The 21,919-nt window shown below is 40.8% G+C and overlaps 1 protein-coding gene across 2 annotated transcripts in view; it reads left to right on the top strand.

Moving 5' to 3' along the window:
* Positions 1-20,770, top strand: part of ARFGEF1 (ADP ribosylation factor guanine nucleotide exchange factor 1) — a 147,139-nt gene extending 126,369 nt beyond the window's left edge. The window contains exons 33-39 of one of the 2 annotated variants that reach the window (XM_064384256.1): positions 2,616-2,670; positions 7,379-7,511; positions 13,030-13,169; positions 14,614-14,782; positions 16,224-16,362; positions 17,633-17,750; positions 19,329-20,770. In XM_064384256.1, the coding sequence (XP_064240326.1) occupies positions 2,616-2,670; positions 7,379-7,511; positions 13,030-13,169; positions 14,614-14,782; positions 16,224-16,362; positions 17,633-17,750; positions 19,329-19,493 (919 nt within the window). In that variant the 3' untranslated portion in view covers positions 19,494-20,770. Of the gene's footprint in view, positions 1-2,615; positions 2,689-7,378; positions 7,512-13,029; positions 13,170-14,613; positions 14,783-16,223; positions 16,363-17,632; positions 17,751-19,328 lie in introns of both variants that reach the window. The other variant, XM_064384255.1, reaches the window with a different exon arrangement.
* Positions 20,771-21,919: the final 1,149 nt, after the last annotated feature.

Below are 21,919 nucleotides of genomic sequence, written 5' to 3'. Positions count from 1 at the left end.
AACTCTTCTAAACTATAACAGACACATGAATTAAATTATTTGTAAACCAAAACCCTTTATCTGTTTATCCAAAATTATTTGTAAACCAAAACCTTTTGTCTGTTTATCCAAACTTTAAAGTAATTATGCTGACTTTCATAAGATTTTATTTATTCAGATCAAACCAAGCAGTGGTTTTGAGTTGAAAAAAAAAATCTTGGCCTATGTTTCAGTTACTGAGGATTTAATAATCTAAGGAAATGTATTTTCACATATTATATTTCATATTTTGTAACAGTTTGTCATCTTTCTCCAAGGGATGAATTTGAAATGGAATTATAGTGAAGTAGTTTATTTTTATTTTTTTTTTGAGATGGAGTTTCACTCTTATTGCCCAGGCTGGAGCGCAATGGCACGATCTCAGTTCACTGCAACCTCCACCTCCCGGGTTCAAGTGATTCTCCTGCCTCAGCCTCCCGAGTAGCTGGGATTACAGGCATGTGCCACCATGCCTGGCTAATTTTGTATTTTTAGTAGAGACAAGGTTTCTCCATGTTTGTCAGGCTGGTCTGGAACTCCCGACCTCAGGTGATCCACCCGCCTTCTAAAGTGCTGGGATTACAGGCATGAGCCACCATGCCTGGCTAGTGAGGTAGTTTTTATCAGTAAGGAAGCTAAAACATTGTCTTGCTAAATGACTTATCATGGTAACTCGACCTGAAGGACAGACTGGAACTTACTTTCCAGCTTACCCCCAGGAGCTCTCTGGTTTGCACATAGTTTTACCTTACATCTACAGTTTTTACATTTACAGGTAGATTCTTATTTAGAGCATCTTATTGAATAGATACATGGGTATGCACTGGCACAAAACTGTATATGAAAATTGTCAATCCAGATTTTTAAGCTTCATGAACTTTTTGTTGATATGAATTAAATATGTTTGTGTGTTTTTTTTTTTTTTTTTTGAGATGGAGTTTCACTCTTGTTGCCCAGGCTGGAATGCAATGGCACAGTCTTGGCTCACTGCAACCTCCACCTCCCAGGTTCGAGCAATTCTCCTGTCTCAGCCTCCCGAGTAACTGGGATTACAGGCGCCCGCCACCACGCCTGGCTAATTTTTATATTTTTAGTGGAGATGGGGTTTCACCATGTTAGCCAGGCTGATCTTGAACTCCTGGCCTCAGGTGATTTGCCAGCCTCCCGAGTAACTGGGATTACAGGCACCCGCCACCACGCCTGGCTAATTTTTGTATTTTTAGTGGAGATGGGGGTTTCACCATGTTAGCCAGGCTGATCTTGAACTCCTGGCCTCAGGTGATTTGCCTGCCTCCCAAAGTGCTGGAATTACAAGGCATGAACCACCACATCCAACCCATGTGTTTGTATTCTGATAATCTCCTTGTGAAAATCCTAATCAGTAGTATATAGGAAGTCAAAAGAAACACACCCCTAGGAAAGCAGTCTCTTGGTAGGAGTGCACTAAAATGACACATAGTAATCTCTTTGTCCTGTTCCAACTATTGGATAATTTTTTTTTGGTGCACTCTTTTATTGGAGCAATGTGAGTTACTAACAAATGATATGTGTCTGTCACAGTTTTATCTGTGACCCTTATGTCAAAGATAGTATAAATTCTTGCTTAGCTGTTGTCTTTCTTTACAAAAACCAATTGTGCTGTACATTCTTTTTGGTAAGCACTGCTTCTGTTTTAATTTATTGAATTATACACTCAGGAACCTTAAAGAGCATGTAACAAGAAATCTTGATAGAAATATCTATACTAGAGCTTTTTTCATATTGAATTGAAGTAATCTATTTGCCATATATCTGCAGAAGCTCCTGTTTCTCAGAAACTAGAACTCGGTCCTTAATTATGTTTTTATCCTGAGCACCTGATTCAGTAGTAGCACGTTCATTTCTCTTTTGGACAGAATTTTTATTTTTTTGTACTTTAAAAGAATCTAAAGTATTTTATAAATATTTTTCGTTTTAATTTTATAAATTTTTTTTTAAATTTGAGATGGAGTCTCACTCTGTTGCCCAGACTGGAGTGCAGTGGCGTGATCTGCAACCTCGTACCCCCAGATTCAGGCAATTCTTCTGCATCAGCATCTTGAATAGCTGGGATTACAGATGAGCATCACTGGCTAATTTTCGTATTATTTTTAATAGAGACGGAGCTTCACCATGTTGATCAGGCTGGTCTCGAACTCCTGACCTCATGATCCTCCTGCCTCAGCCTCCCAAAGTGCTGGGACTATAGGTGTGAGCCACCACACCTGGCCAATTTTATGAGTATCTTTTGAGAAGTCTCTTACTTTGAAAAATATTTGATGACATTTATGTTTAGGGAAAGGAGGTTTGAAATTCTTAAAACATATTAGTGTTTTTTTAAATGCAAAACTGGTAACAAATTACCTTTTTAATTATATTAAATGCCACTTAATTGTTTTCTAAAAATACATGTTTTAAACTTTCTACTAGTTTTTCAGGAAACTGCTCTTAGCAATAGTCAAAGATGGAATGTGTAGTCGGTATATTGATGTTACATTTCTTGTGCCCATTTCAAAATATGCTGGATGTGGCATGTGGCACAGCCTCCTAGTGATTGATGTGGTTTTGATATCTTAAAGGCTCTTAACCTGGCGACCCACTTCTGGAGAAACTGCCCCCCTACCTCCATCTCCTGTAAGTGAAAAGCCATTGGTAAGTTTTAGTCAATAAGGTATGTTGAAATTAGTTATTTGTGATGAGTAATTTTATTATGGTCAAACTCTTATATGTAAGTGTCTTAGTTCATTCCTGCTGCTATTAAAAAATACCTGAGACTGGATTATATATAAATAGAAATTTATTTTTTTTTGCAATTACAAAGGCTGGGAATTTTATGATCAAGATGTCTAGTGAGAGCAGCTCTCTGCTTCCACGATAGCACCTTGTTGCTGCATTCTCACGTGGTGGGACATTCTCACATGGTGGGAAGGAGGAGGGACAGAAAGGGGCCTAGCCAGTTCCCTCCAGCCCCTTTTTAAGGCACTAATTCTTATAGCCTACTTACCTCCTAAAATCTCTACCTGTTGATACTGTTGTGTTGGGGATTGAGTTTCATTATGAATTTAGGAGGGAAGAGAAACATTCATAACATTGCAGTGAGTTCAGCTGTTTTAAGAAGATGGCATAAATTTGGTCGAGAATTTTGAGGTTAATTCTGTGGTACATTTCACAGACAATTAATATGTCTCTCTGTTAAGTGCCATGAAGGGAGTATTTTAAATTATTTTTTAATAGGACATAGAGCAAAATGATTTTTTCAGGGTTGTGAGAGAAAGGTACCATATTACCTAGCTATCTCCATGCAAAGCTGAAGATATTGTTGGATAGTATTTAAACTTTTTATATAATTTTACCTTATAGAAAAGTAATATCAAACAGTACAAAGGATTCTAACATAAACTTCACCCAGTGTATTGGTTTCTTGGGTCTACCATAAAAAATTACCACAAACTTGGTGGCTTAAAACTATTGAAACTTCTTATCTCATGGTTCTAAAGACCACAGGTCCCAAATCAATAGTTAGCAAGGCCACGTTCCCTCCAAAGGCTCTGAGGGAAAATTCTTACTAGCTTCTTCCAGCTTCTGGTGGCTGTTGACAACCTTTGGCATTATTTGGCTTCCTCACATATCACTCCAATCTCTGCCTCTGTCTGTAGCCTTCCTCACTGTGTTTGTGTTAAATCTTTCCCTCTCCTTTTTGTTTTATGAAGACATTATTCATTGGATTTAGGGTTTACCTGAAATCCAGGATGATCTCATCTCAAGATCCTTAATTACATCTGAAAAGACCTTATGTCCAAGTACGGTAACATTTGCAGGTATCAAGGGTCAGGACTTGGACATACATTTTAGGGGACAGTATTCATCCCACTATAGTCTATCCACTGATACCTAAAAATTCATGTCCATCCTATTGGCAAAAGATGATCACCCCATTCTGAGGTCCCCAAAAGTCTAAACTCATTACAGGATCAACACTATGTCCAAAATCCCATCTAAATATCATCAAAAGTCCCTAATCTGATCATCTTGGACATCTTAATTAGGAATGGGTGACACTCTGAATATGGTCTATTCTGGGGCAAAATTCATCTCCATCTGTGGACCTGTGAACCTATAAAACAGGTTAGTAACTTTTAAAATACAGTAGTGGGACAAGCTTAAGATAGACATTCTCATTGCAAAAAGGAGAAATTGGAAGGAACAAAAGATTATCAGTCCTAAGCAAGGTTGAAACTTAGCAGGGACAATTCCATTGAGTTTTAAGGCCTGAGAATAATTCTGTGTGGCTTGATAGTCTACCTTCTGGAGTCATGGCTTGCTTCTTTGGGCCTGAGTACTGCGCTCTGAATTGTTCTTCTTTTTCATAAAGGTTAGCACATTTGCACCTCTGTTGACCCATTTTCTGCCTGTAGAATCCTAGAAGTAAGTGTCCCTTCATCTTATTGTTTCTGTCCCTTTCATTCTAGGCTGGCCCTATGTCTGCTGGTATATCATTCTCAAAATCCTTGTGGGGCTTCTGTATGTGTTAAGAGAAACTGCTATTAAACAAGAGGGCAATCCACACATCTTTCTGGATAGACCTGTTATGTTCCTGGTTTCTGCTGAGATGGCTGATCGAATCCACTAGACATATACCTAATCGCTTTGGCAAAAAGTCGTCCAGCTGTAGTCTTGCCCTTCTCTCCAAAGCATGCCTTCCTAACTATTCATTTCCTAATTGTAGCATCCTTTTCAATCTGAATAGGCCAAGATCCTCTCAAATCAGCAAGTACTAGTTTCTTTTTGCTTAACAGTTCTTTCCTCAATATATCTTGTTCTTGCAGTGTACTATAAACAGCAAGGATAAACCAGGTCACACCTTCAACACTTTGCTTGGAAATCTCAACCACATATCTAAGTTCATCACTTAGAATTCTGCTTTCCACCCAACAATTCAGCCAAGTTTTCTGCCACTTTACGATAAGGATCACCTATCAGTATCTAATAACATGTTCTTGATTTCCTTCTAAGACCCCACCGGAAGCCCCTTTTGAGATTCATATTTGTACCAATAATCGTGTTTCGTGGCCGTAGATTAGAGAACATCTTAATGTTCTCTAAGATGGTAGAAGCTTTCTCTCATACATCACACTTCCTTGTGGATTCCTCATCAGAACCACATTTGACATCCGTATTTTTACCAACAGTCTCTTCAGGGCAGTCTGGGTATTTTCTATCATGTGTCTCAAAACTCTTCCAGCTTCTACCATTACCCAGTTCCAAAGCCACTTCCACATTTTTAGGTGTTTCTTACAGCCACGTTCCATTTGTGGTATCAAAATCTTTATCAGGGCCAGAAAAACAAAACAAGCAAGAGAGATAAAAATAGATTTAAGGAACTGGCTTATATGCTGATGGAGGCTGGCAGGCTTGAAATTTTGTAGGGCAGGCTGGAAACCCTTTAGCCAGTGCTGAAGCTGCAGTTCACAGGCAGGAAACCTCAGGTTTGCTCAGTTTTGAAGGCCTTCAACTGATCGGACAAGGCCCATCTAGATTATTGAAGATAATCTCCTTAAAGTAAACTGACTATAAATGTTAACCACATCTATAAAATACTTTCATTGCAACACCTGGAATGGTATTTAATTGAATTAATTGTTAGTCCTTTGACTTAAGTATCTGGCTTAAGTATATAGGATATTGGTACTGTGTTCTAGCCAAATTGACACAAAAGTAATCATTACAGCAAGTTTCTCCAGATGTTATCATTTTACATTTGTTTTTACCAACCCCTGCTTTCCTCCCTCTTTTTATCTTGCTACCCTGCCTCCCACACACACAATTTTCTGAATTCTTTAAAAGTAATTTGTAAATATAATGCCCATTTATCCCTAACAATCAGAAAATTATTTTTGGAACAATACTCTTATTTAATCTACAGGTCTTTCCAAATTTGTACTGTTCCTCCCAGTAATACCTTTTTGAATTTTAAACTCAGGAGACTGTAAAGTAGCAAACTAATGCCCACTGACTGGATTTGTCCCCCACAACTTTTAACTTTCTGAACATATTGTCAACAGTTAAAACCTCAATTTCACAGAAAAATCTCATTCTGAATTGCCATTGAGAAATGTGACATCTAGTACTGGGCCCATGGTGCTCCATGACTCTGTGTGCTGACATTGTCCATTCAGCACAGACCCCACTATTACTTGGGACATCAAAAAAAAATTATCCTCATTTACATTGGTTAGTGAGAAAAATTGAGAAAACAGTGTACCTAACATCCAAAACTTCCTCTAATAAGAGCAAGGTTTTTAAATCCCCAATTTTGTGACCTAGTTTTTGTGCACGTTTAGTTTTCTGGGGAGAACATTTTAGAAATCACCAGAGTGTTCAAGAGGGCCAGTGACCAAATATATTTAAAACCAGTGCTTTCATTTATCTTCAGTAAGATAATACATTTTTAATTCTGAGAACTGAGTAATCTCTTCCTTAAAAGACACAAGTCCGAGTTAATGTATTGTTTTGATCATAACTATTTCTGGTAACACAGGCCCATCTTCCTTTCATACATGCAGGTAAGGTTGCTGCAGGCTGGGACCGTTAGGTCAGAATAACAAGAGCTAAGCACTGTTCCTGAAACCAGGTTCTCTCCTCTCTGAGTATGCTGTCCCTTTATAATGAAAGAAAACTCGAGGAATAGTAGGGTTAGCGGCCATTTACTGCCCAACACTGTGCTGCTAGTGTTTTGGATTTATTATTTCTAGTTCTTAACAACCTGCAAGGAAAGTATGTTATCTCTTTGTAGATCAGAAAACCTCACCTCGGGAAATTAATCATTTTTCTAAGATTATACTCTTGATAATACCAGAGCCTAATTCTTGTGTAGGTCTGTTGGACTCCAGCATCCAGCTTCTCTTCATGATACGACACTCCTAGACAATCACCTTCATACTGTTCTTTCTAGTACCTGGGTCTATGGGTGACAGAAGATCCTTTTCTAAATTTACCTCTGCAAAAAGTGTCCCTGGGCTCAGCCCCTCCTCTCTGCCAAGTATGTGTTCTGTTTAGATTTCATGAACACTGTGGGTATTGCTAACTAGTTTCTCTACACATTGAAGTTTCACATTTTTATTTGTTGCTGTTGGATGGTATCAAACCTGAGCCCAATGAGGGTAAGAAAGTCAGCTTTTCTTTATGTACAGGTAATTTTAAATAATTTTCTCATTGTGTTATAACTGTAACGTGTAAAACATCATTTTCAAAGGGACATAATATAATTTTAAAAATAGCATTATAGAAAATATTTTCACCCATAAGCTTTATTAACCATACTTACAATAATTTTTTTTATTAGGATACAATATCACAGAAGTCTGTAGATATTCATGATTCTATTCAGCCAAGATCTGTAGATAACAGACCACAAGCACCACTGATTTCTGCCTCTGCTGTTAATGAAGAAGTCAGCAAAATTAAATCTACAGCAAGTGAGTTATTTCTCTAAATAAAAATAAATTAGTGTTTTATGTAGGAAAGGGACAACATTTTTGGTTTTACTTTTATTATTAACAAGCATATACTATAATTGTATCATCACCTCTTTACTGTGCTTACCCTAATTTGGACACCATCTGATAGATTGATGCCCTCTTACGGAAGGTCAAGAACTCTGCTAATACCTGAAATGTCAGCTTTTTCCACCAAGCAGCACCTGAGTCTTCTCTCTCCATCCCCTTCTGCATGCCAACCAACCCCATGTTCTCTCTGCAAAAGTAAGGCCTAGCATGCCTTCCTCTACCCATCTGTACGGGGAAGTAGTGAGGAACTGTTGCTTTCTAAGCAGTAACACCCCACTTGTTGTTGTTGTTTCTGTGTTTTGTTTTCCTTTTTCTTTTTCTTGTTTTTGAGACAGAGTCTCACTCTGTCGCCCAAGCTGGAGTGTGATCTCAGCTCACTGCAGCCTCAACCTCCTAGGTTTAAGCGATCCTCCCACCTCACCTTTACGAGTAGCTGGAACTACAGGCATGCCTCATCATGCCCACCTAATTTTTTATATTTTTTATAGGGACCAGGGTTTTGCTATGTTGCCGAGGCTGGTCTTGAACTCCTGAGCTCAGGCCATCTGCCTGCGTCAGCTTCCCAACATGCTGGGATTACAGGTGTGTGCCATCACATCTGGCCAGGAGCACCCCACTTTTTAAGAAGCAAGCCTTCTCTCCACATTGGTCCTCAACCTTAGTCAGCCTGTGCCCATTTCCCTCACTGCCGCCCACACCCCTATCTCCACACAGGGATACACACAGGTCACCTGTATTCCTTCCCTCACCTTTTCACAAATAAGGGGAACCCTTCACTTTTTTACTGTATTGATTCAGTTTCATTTGCTGAAGGCAAATTGTAACACCTAGAAAAGACCACAGCCTCCTTACAGGAAAACAGGACAGCTTTGAGAACTTTTTAAAAACTGAGGTGAAATTTACATTAACAGAAGTAACCATATTCAAGTGAATAATTCAGTGGCATTTGGTACATTCACAGCTACTACCTCTGTCTAGATCCAAAGCATTTTCATCACTCCTGAAGGGAGCCTCCCCACCCATAACTGTTACACAGCCATTTCCTCTTCTCCCTTCCCCAGCCCCTGGCAGCCACTAATCAGCTGTGTTTGTGAATTATCTATTCTTCGTATTTCATATAAATGGGATCATGCAAAATATAAACTTTTGTGTCTGTCTTCTCTCACAGTGTTTTCAAGACTCATCATGTTGTAGCATGAATCAGTAATTCATTCCTTTTTATTAGTAATAGTCCGCCAAATGTATAGACCACATTTTGTTTATCCATTTGTCTGATGATGGACATTTGTGTTTGTTTCACCTGCAGTTGTCATGAATAGTGCTGCTACAAACTGTTATGTACAAATATCATTTGAATACCTGTTTTCAGTTCTTTTGTGTTATCTACCTAGGAGTGGAATTGCTAGCTTGTATAGGGCGATTCTATATTTAAATTCTTGAGGACTCACCAAGCAATTTTCTATAGCCAGTGGCTGCATACATTCCCACCCGCAATTCCAGTGTTTCCACGTCTTTGCCAATGCCTTTTTTGTTGTTGTTAAATGACAACCATCATAGTGGATGAGAAGTTGAACCTCATTGTGGTTTTGGCTGGCATTTCCATAATTATTAGTGATGTAAAGCGTCTTTTCATGTGCTTGTTGGCCATTTGTATATCTTATTTGGAGAAATTTTTATTCATGTTCTTTGCCTGTTTTTAAATTTTGATGAAGTCCAATTTTTCTTTTTTCTTTTATTAGCCATGCCTTTGGTGTCATTGTCAGAGTCCAAGGTCATGAGAATTCCCCTCTTTTAAGTTATATTCTTTTTGTTTTTTGAGACAGAGTCTTACTCTGTTGCTAAGGCTGGAGTGCAGTGGTGCGATCTCGTCTGACTGCAACCCCCACCTCCCAGGTTCAAGTGATTCTCCCGCCTCAGCCTCCCTAGTAGCTGGGATTATAGCCACATGCCACCATGCCTGGCTAATTTTTGTATTTTTAGTAGAGACAGGGTTTTGCCATGTTGACCAGGCTGGTCTCAAACTCCTGGCCTCAACTGATCCACCTACCTCAGCCTCCCAAAGTGCTTGGATTACATGTGTGAGCCACCACGCCTCGCATATGAAATTTTATTCTTTTCGTACTTTTATTTAGGTCATTGATCCATTTTGATTTAATTTTTTTCAGAGAATTTTTTAATCCTAGGTGTTTACAGTTCTTGAGAGAAGATAGGCTTTGTTATATCCTACTGGAAAAGAGCTTCTTTGTTCAGTCACTGTATTTTGCTAATTTCTTAAAGGGGAAAGAGGTGGTAGTGAGTGGCCTGGTTTCATTTTTCATTCCTGTTCTCCAAAGAACAGAATGGTTCATATAGGAATCCTTTGCAGCTTCAGTCTGCACCGAGAAAGGCCAGGAGGACAGAATAGTGAGTGGCTTTTCTCACTCTCAGCCTCAAGACTGAATTTAAACACACTTAGCTTTGTGAGGGCAGGACTTGAGCTTCCCACAGTGGAAACTGTGCACATGGCTACTCTGAGACTGTCCTTTTTCCTGGGGTAAGGGTTCTGCTTTCCTGCCACCGTCAGCTGTCAATTCAGACTGCATCCTTAGGCCAGACATTCCACTCTTGCTCCCCTGGAAGACTTTTAGGCAAGGTTCATCCTGGACCTTTTGACTTAGAACAGGTAAAGCTGGAGGAAGAACAAGCGGCTACCCTGCTCCCATGTGCTCTTTTCCTTAGTAGATAGGTTGTGGTTCCTCTGTTAGATGGGGAGGCCAACTGCCATCTGACTCTCCAACTCAGTAAAAAGAATCACAGCACAAACCAGCCTCATTCTTTCTACACCACTGCTCCATCAAGTTGATTCAGTGCCTGCAGTCCCACGTAGTTAAAATCTGCTTCGCTTTGCTCTCTGTTGTGTGGACAATGAAATGGTCAACTAATATAACCCTAGCAGTGTCAGGCCTTGTCATGACTAAAATTTGTCCAAATAGATACTGTCTTCAAAAGTGCTCCTGGTCCTTGCTAGTGAGACTGTAGTTAGGATCCCTGTCCAGGCCTGAAAGGGTGCCAGTAAGTATGAAGAGCTTCGAATCCCTGTTGAGAGTACAGCTTCATCTGTAAGACTGTCTGGGTCTCTGCCTGAAGCTCTTAACATCCCCGAAAAACTCATGTTGGAACTGATGGAAATACGTCTCTTAAAACCTCCATCTACTGCTCAGTCCCTTCTGGAGTCCAGGTGCTACTAGGAGTCTCTTGCCCCAGGGACTAAGATGTTTTTCTGACTTGAATAAGGGAGTGAATGGATGACTGCCCGTGCCACTGTCACTGTAATAAAGGACTAAGAAGACAAGATTTCGGAGGAAGAGATAACCTTAGGACTCACAGTTTTTTTAACTGGAGATCCAGTACTAAGAACTAAATGTTAAATAGAATAGTGTTTATGAAAAGTCTATGGAAAGGAACCTTCATTAATGACCTCAATAAGAATAAATTTAAGTCAGTTATTTTTCTACCCCCCAAAATCCCTAAAACATGAATTTATCTTCCACACACTAGAGCCAGAAAAGGGAATTTGTAGTAAAGTATTTTTCATTGTAGAAAGAAATAGGGATTGTAAGTCACCCAGCATTGGAGCCATTGCCCCAAGACTGCCTAGTAGGCAGCTCCCTTTGGGCAGTTGTCTGCCTCCTAGAAAGCTTCCTGCCAAAGCTGCCCCTGAGAATCTGGGATGGAGGTGTACTGATATGGTCTGGGTCCCCTGGGCCACGTGGCAACAGTGTCTCAGAAGTTGAGTCCTCTTTTCTAACCTTGTGCTGCTGCATTGCTTAGCTACTTAGCTGGCACGATCAGACAACTGGAGCACTCTCATGACTGTGTCTGCATGGGCCAGCGGACTGTCAGAAACACCCTGTTGAACAAATGTGTTCAGGATAGAGGGTGTGGCTGTGTATAGCTGATGAGGGGAACACGGGTGGCACTTTTGTTACTTTGAAGTTTGGTTACTTTTGAAGTAATGTGTTCAGCCTAACTTTTTTTTTTTTTTTTTTTTTTGATACGGAGTCTCGCTCTGTCGCCAGGCTGGAGTGCAGTGGCACGATCTCGGCTCACTGCAACCTCCACCTCCCGGGTTCAAGTGATTGTTCTGCCTCAGCCTCCCAAGTAGCTGGGACTACAGGTGCATACCACCACACCTGACTAATTTTTGTATTTTTAGTAGAGACAAGGTTTCACCATGTTGGCCAGGCTGGTCTTGAACTCCTAAACTCGTGATCTGCCTGCCTCGGCCTCCCAAAGTACTGAGATTACAGGTATGAGCCACTGTGCCTGGCCCCAGCTTAACTTTTATAGATTTCTTTGCTGATGGATCTCTTTGAAAATAAGAGGTAATTTCAGCCACAACTATGAATCTGGGTCCAAATAAAACATGTACTGTGGCCAAAGCACAGTATGGCATAGGTTCACCCAGAGTCTTGGCTGTTCTGTTCTGTTCTGTTCACATTGATCTGTTCTGTTATTTTCTTATGTCATAGGTTTTCATGTAACCTATTTTCTTTTTTTAAATTTTACTTATGTATTTATTTATTTTTGAGATGGAGTCTCGCGCTCTCGCTCAGGCTGGAGTGCAGTGGTATGATCTCAGTTCACTGCAACCTCCGCCTCCTGGGTTCCAGCAATTCTCCTGCTTCAGCTTCCAGAGTAGCTGGAATTACAGGCGTGTGTAACCATGCCTGGTGAATATTTTTGTAGCTTTGTAGAGATGAAGTTTCACCATGTTGGCCAGGCTGGTCTCGAACTCCTGACTTCAGGTGATCCGACTGCCTTGGAAAGTGCCAGGATTGCAGATGTGAGCCACTATGCCCGGCCCCTTTATTCCCTATTTTCAAAGGTTGGACTTGGGTTTACAGTTAATATTTTAATTTTAGATTTTTATCTGTTTGTTACATTTTTGTTAAAAATAACTTGAATCTTTTAAAAAAATTTTTAGCAGGAACATCTTGAACAACATATTCATTGTTTTAAATCAGGGGTGTCTAATCTTTCGGCTTCCCTGAGCCACATTGGAAGAATTGTCTTGGGCCACTCGTAAAATACACTTTAACAATAACTGATGAGCTTTAAAAAAAAGTCTCATGATGTTTTAAGAAAGTTTATGAATTTGTGTTGGGCTGCATTCAAAGCTGTCCTGGGCCACATATGGGCTGTGAGTTGGACAAGCTTGTTCTAAATCATATAGGGCATTTGTCTTTTAAAAATTACTTTTCTAAGGCTTTTCTGAATATCAGTTAAACTTTTACTGAGTAGTGCCTGTGTGCAAAAGCAGTATGTCCTTCTCAGTGTGATATGTGAATACATACTAATGTTTCCTTAGCATTGTAATGTCATGGAAATTATAAAGGATTCAAAATAATTTTTTGTTTGCATGTGCATTGATGGGGTTTCCTCACAGAATTTCCAGAACAAAAATTGTTTGCTGCCCTGTTGATTAAATGTGTTGTGCAGCTGGAACTCATCCAGACTATCGACAACATTGTCTTCTTCCCAGCCACAAGTAAGAAGGAAGATGCGGAAAACTTAGCTGCAGCCCAGGTAAGGAGATGGGAGGACAGCGGCTTTTTTTGTCTAAGTAGGAAGTTAGGTATAATGGTCTGGGCTGTAGAGTCGGGCTACAGAATTAATTTGAGGGGCCTTCATTATACAGATGTCCTTTTCATGAGACTGGATCCCATCACGAGATAGTGAGGATGGCTAGAGCCGTCCTCCAGGGAGGAGGGTTAGCAACTGAGCCCCAGGGACCTCATCCTCTACAAATCCTGGAGCTGAGGCAGCTAGCAGAGACTGAGGACAAGAACCCATGAGGCAGGGTGGGGAGGCGCAGGGAAGCAGGTGCCAGTTGTCCTGGAAGTCAGGTGAAAAAAACTCTTTAAGAAGAAGCGTGTGATCAGATGCTTGTTAAATGTTCTGGATAGGTCAGTGATACTACATCTGAGAGTTGCCCTCTAACTATTTGGAGGACTTTGGAACCTTAACAGTTGTGTTAAATGTTAAATAAAGGACAAAAGCATAATTGTAATGGGAAGAGAGAGAAGAAGAGAGGATGTGGACTCAGCCAATACTTGGTTAATAAGTTTCACTATAAAGGCACAGAGAAATGTGATAGCTAGAGTGTGAGGAGGTCAAGAGAGGGGTTTGCTATGTTTTGTTCTCCCGATCGGTAATACAGCAGCATGTTCACTGGTAAGAGCTTTCCAGTAGGGAGAGAAAGAACTGAGTGTAGGCAAGAGAGGGGCAGTTGCTAGGGCCATGTTTTTGAGTGACTGGATATAGTACCTCATACAGAGTGAGAATCACTTGGGGTAGAAGCCCACACAATTCCCATGTGGCGGCAGGGGGAGGGCTGGGGGGTGGCTTATGGATGCAGGAAGGCTGGTACATTTAGGGTAGGAGCTTGTGAGGGACCTCCTCTGCCAGCTTCTGGTTTCTCACTGAGATGGAAAGAAAAGTCATCTACCATATGACGTTTGAAAGACTGTTTTAGCTACTTGAGAAGTGAAAACATGAGCTGGTTGGCCAGGAACATAGCCTAGGCCAAGGGCTGCCAAGGGCTAGGCAGCAGAGTCCACTGGTTTAGAAAGAAACCAGTCTGCTTTCTCCAGTCACACATGATGACACGGAGTAGGCAGTTTTGCCAGTCAGTTATTAAGAAGAGGTGAGGGGTTGTGAAAGAGAATAATTAAAATCATGGTGCATGGACTCCAAAGCAGTTGAGAAGAGAAGGGAGGACTTGAGGTGCTGAGGAGCGAGCGCAGGGCCAGGGAGTTGGGAGTCCAGGAGGGGCTGGGCTGATGGGAGGCAGTGTTCAGGGACGAGGATGCGCAACAGAAGGTGGACCTTCCCTTACTTTGTTAGGTTAGAGCAAGCTGAGTGTATCTATGGCTTTCTTGTAAAACTGGTCTTTGGGGAACATTGAGTTCTAAATTCACTAAAATTATTGTGACTGTGTGTATATCCTGGGGTGGTTTGTTTTCCAAAGAGAGACGCGGTGGACTTTGATGTTCGAGTTGATACTCAAGACCAAGGAATGTACCGGTTTTTAACATCACAACAACTTTTTAAGCTACTGGACTGCTTATTAGAGTCACATAGATTTGCAAAAGCGTTTAATTCCAACAACGAACAGAGGACTGCTCTGTGGAAGGCAGGTAAGCTGTGCACACCTTCCATTTCATGTTCACTGTTGATGGATGTGGGACAGGTACATACAGGTATTAGAACTCACTGTCTACTGTAGGTCTGTGTAAGTCACTATATGTACAGTGACCTTAACAGTAATAAAGTAACCTCACAACCAGGCCCTTTTCTGGACTACAGTAAGCCCAACAACTACTTGGGTGGATTTTTTCCATCTTGGTCTATTATTTGACTGATACTGGTCTTTCATCTTGTTTACCCAACCTGGTGCTTCTTGTTGATTGGCATGATAAAAAGCTGTCCTTTTATGAGGAAATACACATGTGTGAATGTTGCACACGAAACCTGGCATGTGTATTTGAATGGCTTCTCTCTTACTGGGAACAGCCAAACTCAGAGTGAAGGTGAATGTATTGGGACGTGAGGTATATTTGTTCTAGAACAAGTTAGACAGTTTAAACAAAGTAAGTGTTATAATCCAAAGTGACATTGATAATTTTTTAATTTAAGAAATAGAGCCAGATGCAGTGACTCATGCCTGTAGTTCCAGCTACTCGTGTGGCTGAGGCAGGAGGATTGCTTGGGGCCAGAAGTTCAAGACCACCATGGGCAACATAACAAGACCCTGTCTCTACAAGAAATTAAAAATTAGCCGGGCATGGTGTTATGTAACTATAATCCCAGCTACTCGGGAGGCTGAGATGGGAGGATCACTTGAGCCCAGGAGTTTGAGGCTGCAGTGAGCTATGATCACACCACTCCCCTCCAGCCTGGGCAACAGAAACCCCGTGTCTTAAAAAAAGAAAGAAATATATACAAAACAGTGCTGGGAAGATGAGGGGCAGCAAAATAAGGCACAGAAAAAGAAAGGAGGAGGCTGATACTTATAGAACATCAAACTCTATCAAAAAGGTCTGGTGCTTATGTTTGCTTATTTAAAACAGCTGTGCCATTCTCTTCCCTTTACAACCTAACTTCTGGAAAGAGTAGTCTGTACTTATTTTTCCACTTTCTACCACCAAGTTGTTGCCACCAATCCAATCCACTGGGCTTATTCCTGCTGAGCTGTTAGAGCCTCCTTGTGTCCACATACACCATATCCATCAGACCTCTACAGTTCTCACCTCCTGGGGGTTCAACCCCTGTTTATCCGAGAGCCCTGGTGCAGGCAGAGCACATGGCTCCTTCTACAACTTTGTCTATGGGGATTCAAGCGCAGTTTCATGTGAAGGGTTCTACCTTCCCAGGCCACAAGTTTTTTTATAGCTCATATCCCCAACTTGAATAGGGAGGGAATTCTGGATATGGAAATCACTTTGACATTGGCTGCTATGGCTCTGCTTTGTAAGCAGCAGATGCTGATGGCTGAGCACACCATAATGTGCCTCCATATGGGCTGCTGGACCTAAAATGCTTTCCCAAACTAATCCCAGAAACTTCCCCTATCTGCAGGATTCAAAGGCAAATCCAAGCCCAACCTTCTGAAGCAGGAGACCAGTAGCCTGGCATGTGGGCTGCGCATTCTCTTCCGGATGTACATGGATGAGAGCCGCATTAGTGCCTGGGAGGAGGTCCAGCAGAGGCTTTTGAAGTAAGACTCTTGACTGGTTTCCGTTGCTGACCAGGTGGCCATGTGGTGCTGGGCAGGAAAGGGTTACTGGTGGGACCATGCCAAGAGCTGAGCCTTTGGGGCCCCGATGCCCCTATTCCACAGAGCAATTGTAAAAAATTTATTTCAGTCTTAGAGATGAATATGCTTTAGTGACATGTAGCCAAGTCATGTCTAACATGCAGGACAAAGGAGAAGGTTTTCTATTTAAAAATTTTAAAACTGTAAACTATGATAATCATTTTTAGGCCTTTCTAATGTCATAAGATAGTCCCTTTTTTATAGAACAATCATTTGTGAAAGTGACAACTCTCCTACCTGCATTTACTTTGGAAAAAAAATATTTGGAGTTTAAGTGTTACTTTTTTTACTCTTTTACTTTAAGACAACTAATGTGTAAACTCAGGCTAAGAATGAAACATGCCAGCCGGGCGCGGTGGCTCATGCCTTTAATCATAGCGCTTTGGAAGGCCAAGGCGGGCGGATCATGAGGTCAGGAGTTCAAGACCAGACTGGCCAACATGGTGAAATCCCGTCTCTACTAAAAAATACAAAAATTAGCTGGGCGTGGTGGCTCACATCTGTAATCCCAGCTATTTGGGAGGCTGAGGTAGGAGAATTGCTTGAACTGGAACCCGGGAGGCAGAGGTTGCAGTGAGCTGAGATTGCGCCACTGCACTCCAACCTGGGCTACAGAGCAACACTCCATCTCCAAAAAAAAAAAAGAATGAAACATGCCATTTAGAAAGAATACTGTCATCTGCATTGTATTTTCATACCTACTTGAGGAATAGATGTTCTGAGGCCAGTTAAATACATTTTAGAATTTTAAGGGATCACTTAGTCTCTGTTATCCCATTTGATTGACAAGACTGATTAAGGCCCAGAAAGATATAGGGCCTCACACGGATCAGTGAAGAGAAGAGCCGCCTCAGATTCCAGCCCAGGTCTCTTGAAACTGAGCTTCATATGTGCCACCTGCCACACAGCAGCTTTGAATTCAAAGAAACTTAGAAAATTAGGAAAATGAGGGTTTCCTGATAAATTACAATGGCTTCTTTTAACATGCTTGGTTTTGTTCCCAATTTGAAAAGTATGTTTATGTTGACACTCCAGCTAATGTAAACAGATGGGATCTAACATGTTCTTGAATAGTTCATATTCACCACTATGTTCATGATTGCTCTTTTGCAGTGAATATAGGGACCAGCAGGTATGCAAGTAACATTAAAGGAAACATTTTCTTTTGCAGTGTCTGCAGTGAAGCGCTAAGTTACTTCCTTACTCTAACATCAGAAAGTCATCGGGAAGCCTGGACTAACTTACTGCTTTTGTTTCTAACTAAAGTTCTAAAGATAAGCGATAATAGGGTAAGTATGAGGCCCTGAATCTGGCCTCACATTTCTAGTCTGATTTGTGTTGGGATGCCAGGTCCCAGAGCCACTGTGCAAGAGCTCTCAGGGATGAATCAGGCAATGCCCAGGCTGCACTGCTGCTTGTGCAGAGCCACCAGTGGCCTTGCTGTATCTTCCTCATTCCTCGCTTTTCTCTCTCCTTACTCAGCTTTGTTCACTATCAGCGGTTCTCTAGGGGATTCAGTAGGCGAGGGATCAGAATCCCTTAGGATAACCTTGACAAGTTCCTGGGTTCCCTCAACATTGAAATTCCCATTCTGATCCCAGGAGTCTCCCCTTTTTCCCCATTTTGAAAACTGCTGTCCAGCCACCGCATGGCCTTGGACTCTGCCCTCTACTTAAGACTACATCTGGTTCCTGGGCTTGTACTCTGGGCTGCAGGTGTTCCTTTGGCATATTTATTGGTTCCAAGTAACCCAGAGTCCCAAGTGAATGGGCCTCATGTAAGAATTTTAAACCAGTAGAAGATAAAATACACATGGGACTGTAAATATAAGTGCATATTTAAGGTTTTCAAAAATATACATTCTACTCTTACAAAAAAAATAGCAACTTAGAGCTTACATATAAGGAAACAGGTTGCTTTGCTGTGACCCTAGGATAGGTTTTAAAATGCCTAGTTGTGTGGCCTGATACTTGAATGGCCAAGGGCTTTAAACCCCAACCAGCCTCTGTTACTCCGCAGCTGGCTTTTTTCCCCATATGTCTCACGCTTCCCTGGATCTGGAGGGGCAGAGAGGGGGGGTAGGAAAGGAGGCTATAGATTGGAGTTCAGAGATAAAGGAACTACTGCAAAGATATAGCCAAAGTAAAGTAATTGAACTGTACATGTGAAACTATGTAGCTTTGCCTGGAGAACTGTTTAGATTTTATATTGCAGTGTTAGGTAGAATTTTCCCCAAAACTAAAAATTTTATATGTAACAAATGATAAAATTTCAGTAACCTAGTTTACAAAAACTCAACTCTAGGCCGGGTGCAGTGGCTCACGCCTATAATCCCAGCACTTTGGGAGGCTGAGGTGGGCGGATCACTTGAGGTCGGGAGTTCAAGACCAGCCTGGCCAACATGGAGAAACCCCGTCTCTACTAAAAATACAAAACTAGCTGAGTGTGGTGGCGCATGCCTGTAATCCCAGCTATTCAGGAGGCTGAGGCAGGAGAATCGTTTGAACCCGGGAGGCGGAGGTTGTGGTGAGCCGACAGCGTGTCATTGTACTCCAGCCTGGGCAACAAGAGTGAAACTCTGTCTCAAAAAAGACAAAAACTCTAGTTTGTACACAGTTGCTTCCTTTTGCTTATTATCCAGGAAAGAGAGTGCTGAATTACTAAAAAAGTTTGTAAAAGATATACAGGCAAATGTTTTTCAAAAGAAGGATATTTAAGTAAGTGAATCGTGTTTGTATGAAGTGAGTTTTTCTAACACTTATGTCTCCCAGTTCCACAATAATTGAGCCTGAGAGTAGTTTGACTCTAGGCAGTTTTAGGCTCTGGAGTTTGCAAGCACTGCTAACAGAAATTCATTTTCCCTGCAGTTTAAAGCTCATGCATCATTCTACTATCCTCTCTTATGTGAAATTATGCAATTTGACTTGATTCCTGAACTTCGTGCTGTTCTTAGAAGATTTTTTCTGCGAATTGGAGTAGTTTTTCAGATATCACAACCACCTGAACAGGAACTTGGAATAAACAAGCAATGATGAGAACTCAGTATTTTTGTTGGCGTTTACATCCCTTTGCTCTTTAAAAGGACGCTGGAGCTGAGGTTTCCTACCTGAAAAATTATTTCTCTGGATTGCAGTGTCTGAGAGTTACTGGTAAAGATGCTTAGAACTCTTACTCAAACTTGCAACACTCCAGTCCCTTTTAGTACTGGTGGATTTTATGTGTTATGTTGGCCTCATGTTGAGCAGAAAGCCTGTCTAAACAGTGTCAACTCATGCTCACGGGTTCCCTTCCCTTCCATGGCAGGAAGAGCCCCACATATTTTTGGCAGGTGTGGAAGTGAAACTTACTTACCCAAAGAACTATAGATGTAAAGATTGAACTTCTATAAGAAGTACAACTCAGGAGAGCTGTATTTTGAAGGATAAAATGTTTATAATTGGGGAGTGGGGAGAGAAGAAGAAATTATTGTTCATGATAAAAGATATTTAGCAACTATGGTATTCTTACTCTGAAGATTTTTGCACACTCAGGCTATCTGAGATACTGGTAATCATCCTGTGAAAAATGTACAGAGATGCAGGTGTGTAATATAAAAATCTTAAACATTATATAGTTCTTCCTGCACTGTTTTCTTTATTTTCTTATTCATTTGCTAAATACCCATAATATTTTGTCAAATGCACTAAACATTTGGGTGGAACTTTGTCTTTTTTATTTTGTGCGGATTTTTAGTTTTGCCCTTTTTGAGAGGTGGTAATTTTGAGGCTTTAACATGCCCAGAAGCTGTTGTGGCCAACACTTCAACAACAACAGGGAAATAAAGGTAGAAAATATCCCTACTGACAGTAACTACCTGTAACATATTTCTCTTAGGGCTTTTAAAGATGAGCCATTAAAATAATAGAATGATCCTTTATGGACCGAAAAACTTGAATCACTGCAAAATGAATCCAGATTGCTGTCATTTTCTTTTCTTTTGGGTGGTGGGGCTTGATGTAGATTTTACTCTATGTACAGAATTTAACATTGAATATATTAAAATAACAAATCTGGCATGGTTTGCGGAGGTTAGATTTACTGGAAATGTATTCATACTGTGAATTGTGCTCTGATGGTTAAAAGAAAAGATTGTCAAGCATTCCGTATTAACAGTGGATGTAGAAAACTTTTTCAGATGGATAAAATGTATATGGTACAGATGTAAAGTTTTGTATGTAAAAAATTCTGTACAACTTTCTGTACAATACTGATTCTCATCTGGCATATTCTAATCAGGTTATAGGTCAATAAAGAAGTTTTTGAATTATTTCATCAGTGCAATCAAAACCTGTATAACCCACCCCCCCCATGTTTCATTCCATTTTTTCATAAAAGCCAACAACTATGGAAAAGACATTTTCAGCCAGAACTACAAATTTCTGGTGAAATTTTTGGTATTTTCTGGTATTTTCATTTCTGGTATTATTTTGTTTCCAGCTTCTAGCATTAGATCCTCCCTCACACTGTATTTTTTATTAACCATAGGGTATTCGTTTTTAAAGCAAGTAAGTTTTTAAATTTTTATTTATTCATCTTTTAGAGACTGGATCTCACTCTTTTGCCTCGGGGTGGAGTGCAGTGCTATGACCACAGCTCACTATAGCCTCCAGCTCCTGGGCTCAACGTGATTCTCCTACTCCAACCTCCCCAGTAGTGAGGACTATAGGCATACACCACTCCACTTGCCTAATTTAAAAAAAAATTATTTTGTAAAGATGATGATGGGATCTCACTGTATTGCCCAGGGTGGTCTCAAACTCTTGACCTGAAGTCATCCTCCCACCTTAGCCCCCAAAGTGCTGGGATTATAGGCATAAGCCACCATACCCAGCCCAAAAATCTTTTACTATTTTGCATATTCATAACCCAGGATTAGGCTACACTACTTGAATGCTGAAGAATGCTGAAAAGAGCTGAAGTTCTCTTCAGGGCAGTCTGCAATATTGTGTTTGAGGAGTCAGTTGAAGTTGTATGGTACAGGGCATTAAACAAAAATGGAATGTGTCAATATCATCTAACATGGCTGTGTTAAAAAAAAAAAAGGAAAAGGATTCAGTCTTTGCTTTCAAACCTCTCTGATAATGAACAGTTACTAAACAATGCATTGGTAAGTATGCCTTATTTGTCACCCCTAAGAGCTCTGTTCAAGCTCAGCTGGATGCTAGAGCTGGGAGCCACTGTGACCTTGCTGTCTGGGGGTTAAGTGCTCCACACAACCTGGCAGTTGATGATTTAATGGGGTAGTATCAGGACTCTTCCTAGAAGAGTCAGAGGCTTTCTTCTTACTTTCAGATGACAACAGAACACATCTTTACTAGTAAAGCAAACAATGGTCTGATTAGAAAACCAAGTATAGCCAAAACTGAAAATACCAGACATTTGTGGCAAATTTGTTTGATATTATCTACCATTAATTATG

The sequence above is a fragment of the Aotus nancymaae genome, unplaced genomic scaffold (assembly GCF_030222135.1).
Source record: "Aotus nancymaae isolate 86718 unplaced genomic scaffold, 86718_ANA_hifiasm-v0.15.2.pri h1tg000036l, whole genome shotgun sequence".
Taxonomy (NCBI): domain Eukaryota; kingdom Metazoa; phylum Chordata; class Mammalia; order Primates; family Aotidae; genus Aotus; species Aotus nancymaae.
This window is presented reverse-complemented; position numbering and strand designations above follow the sequence as displayed.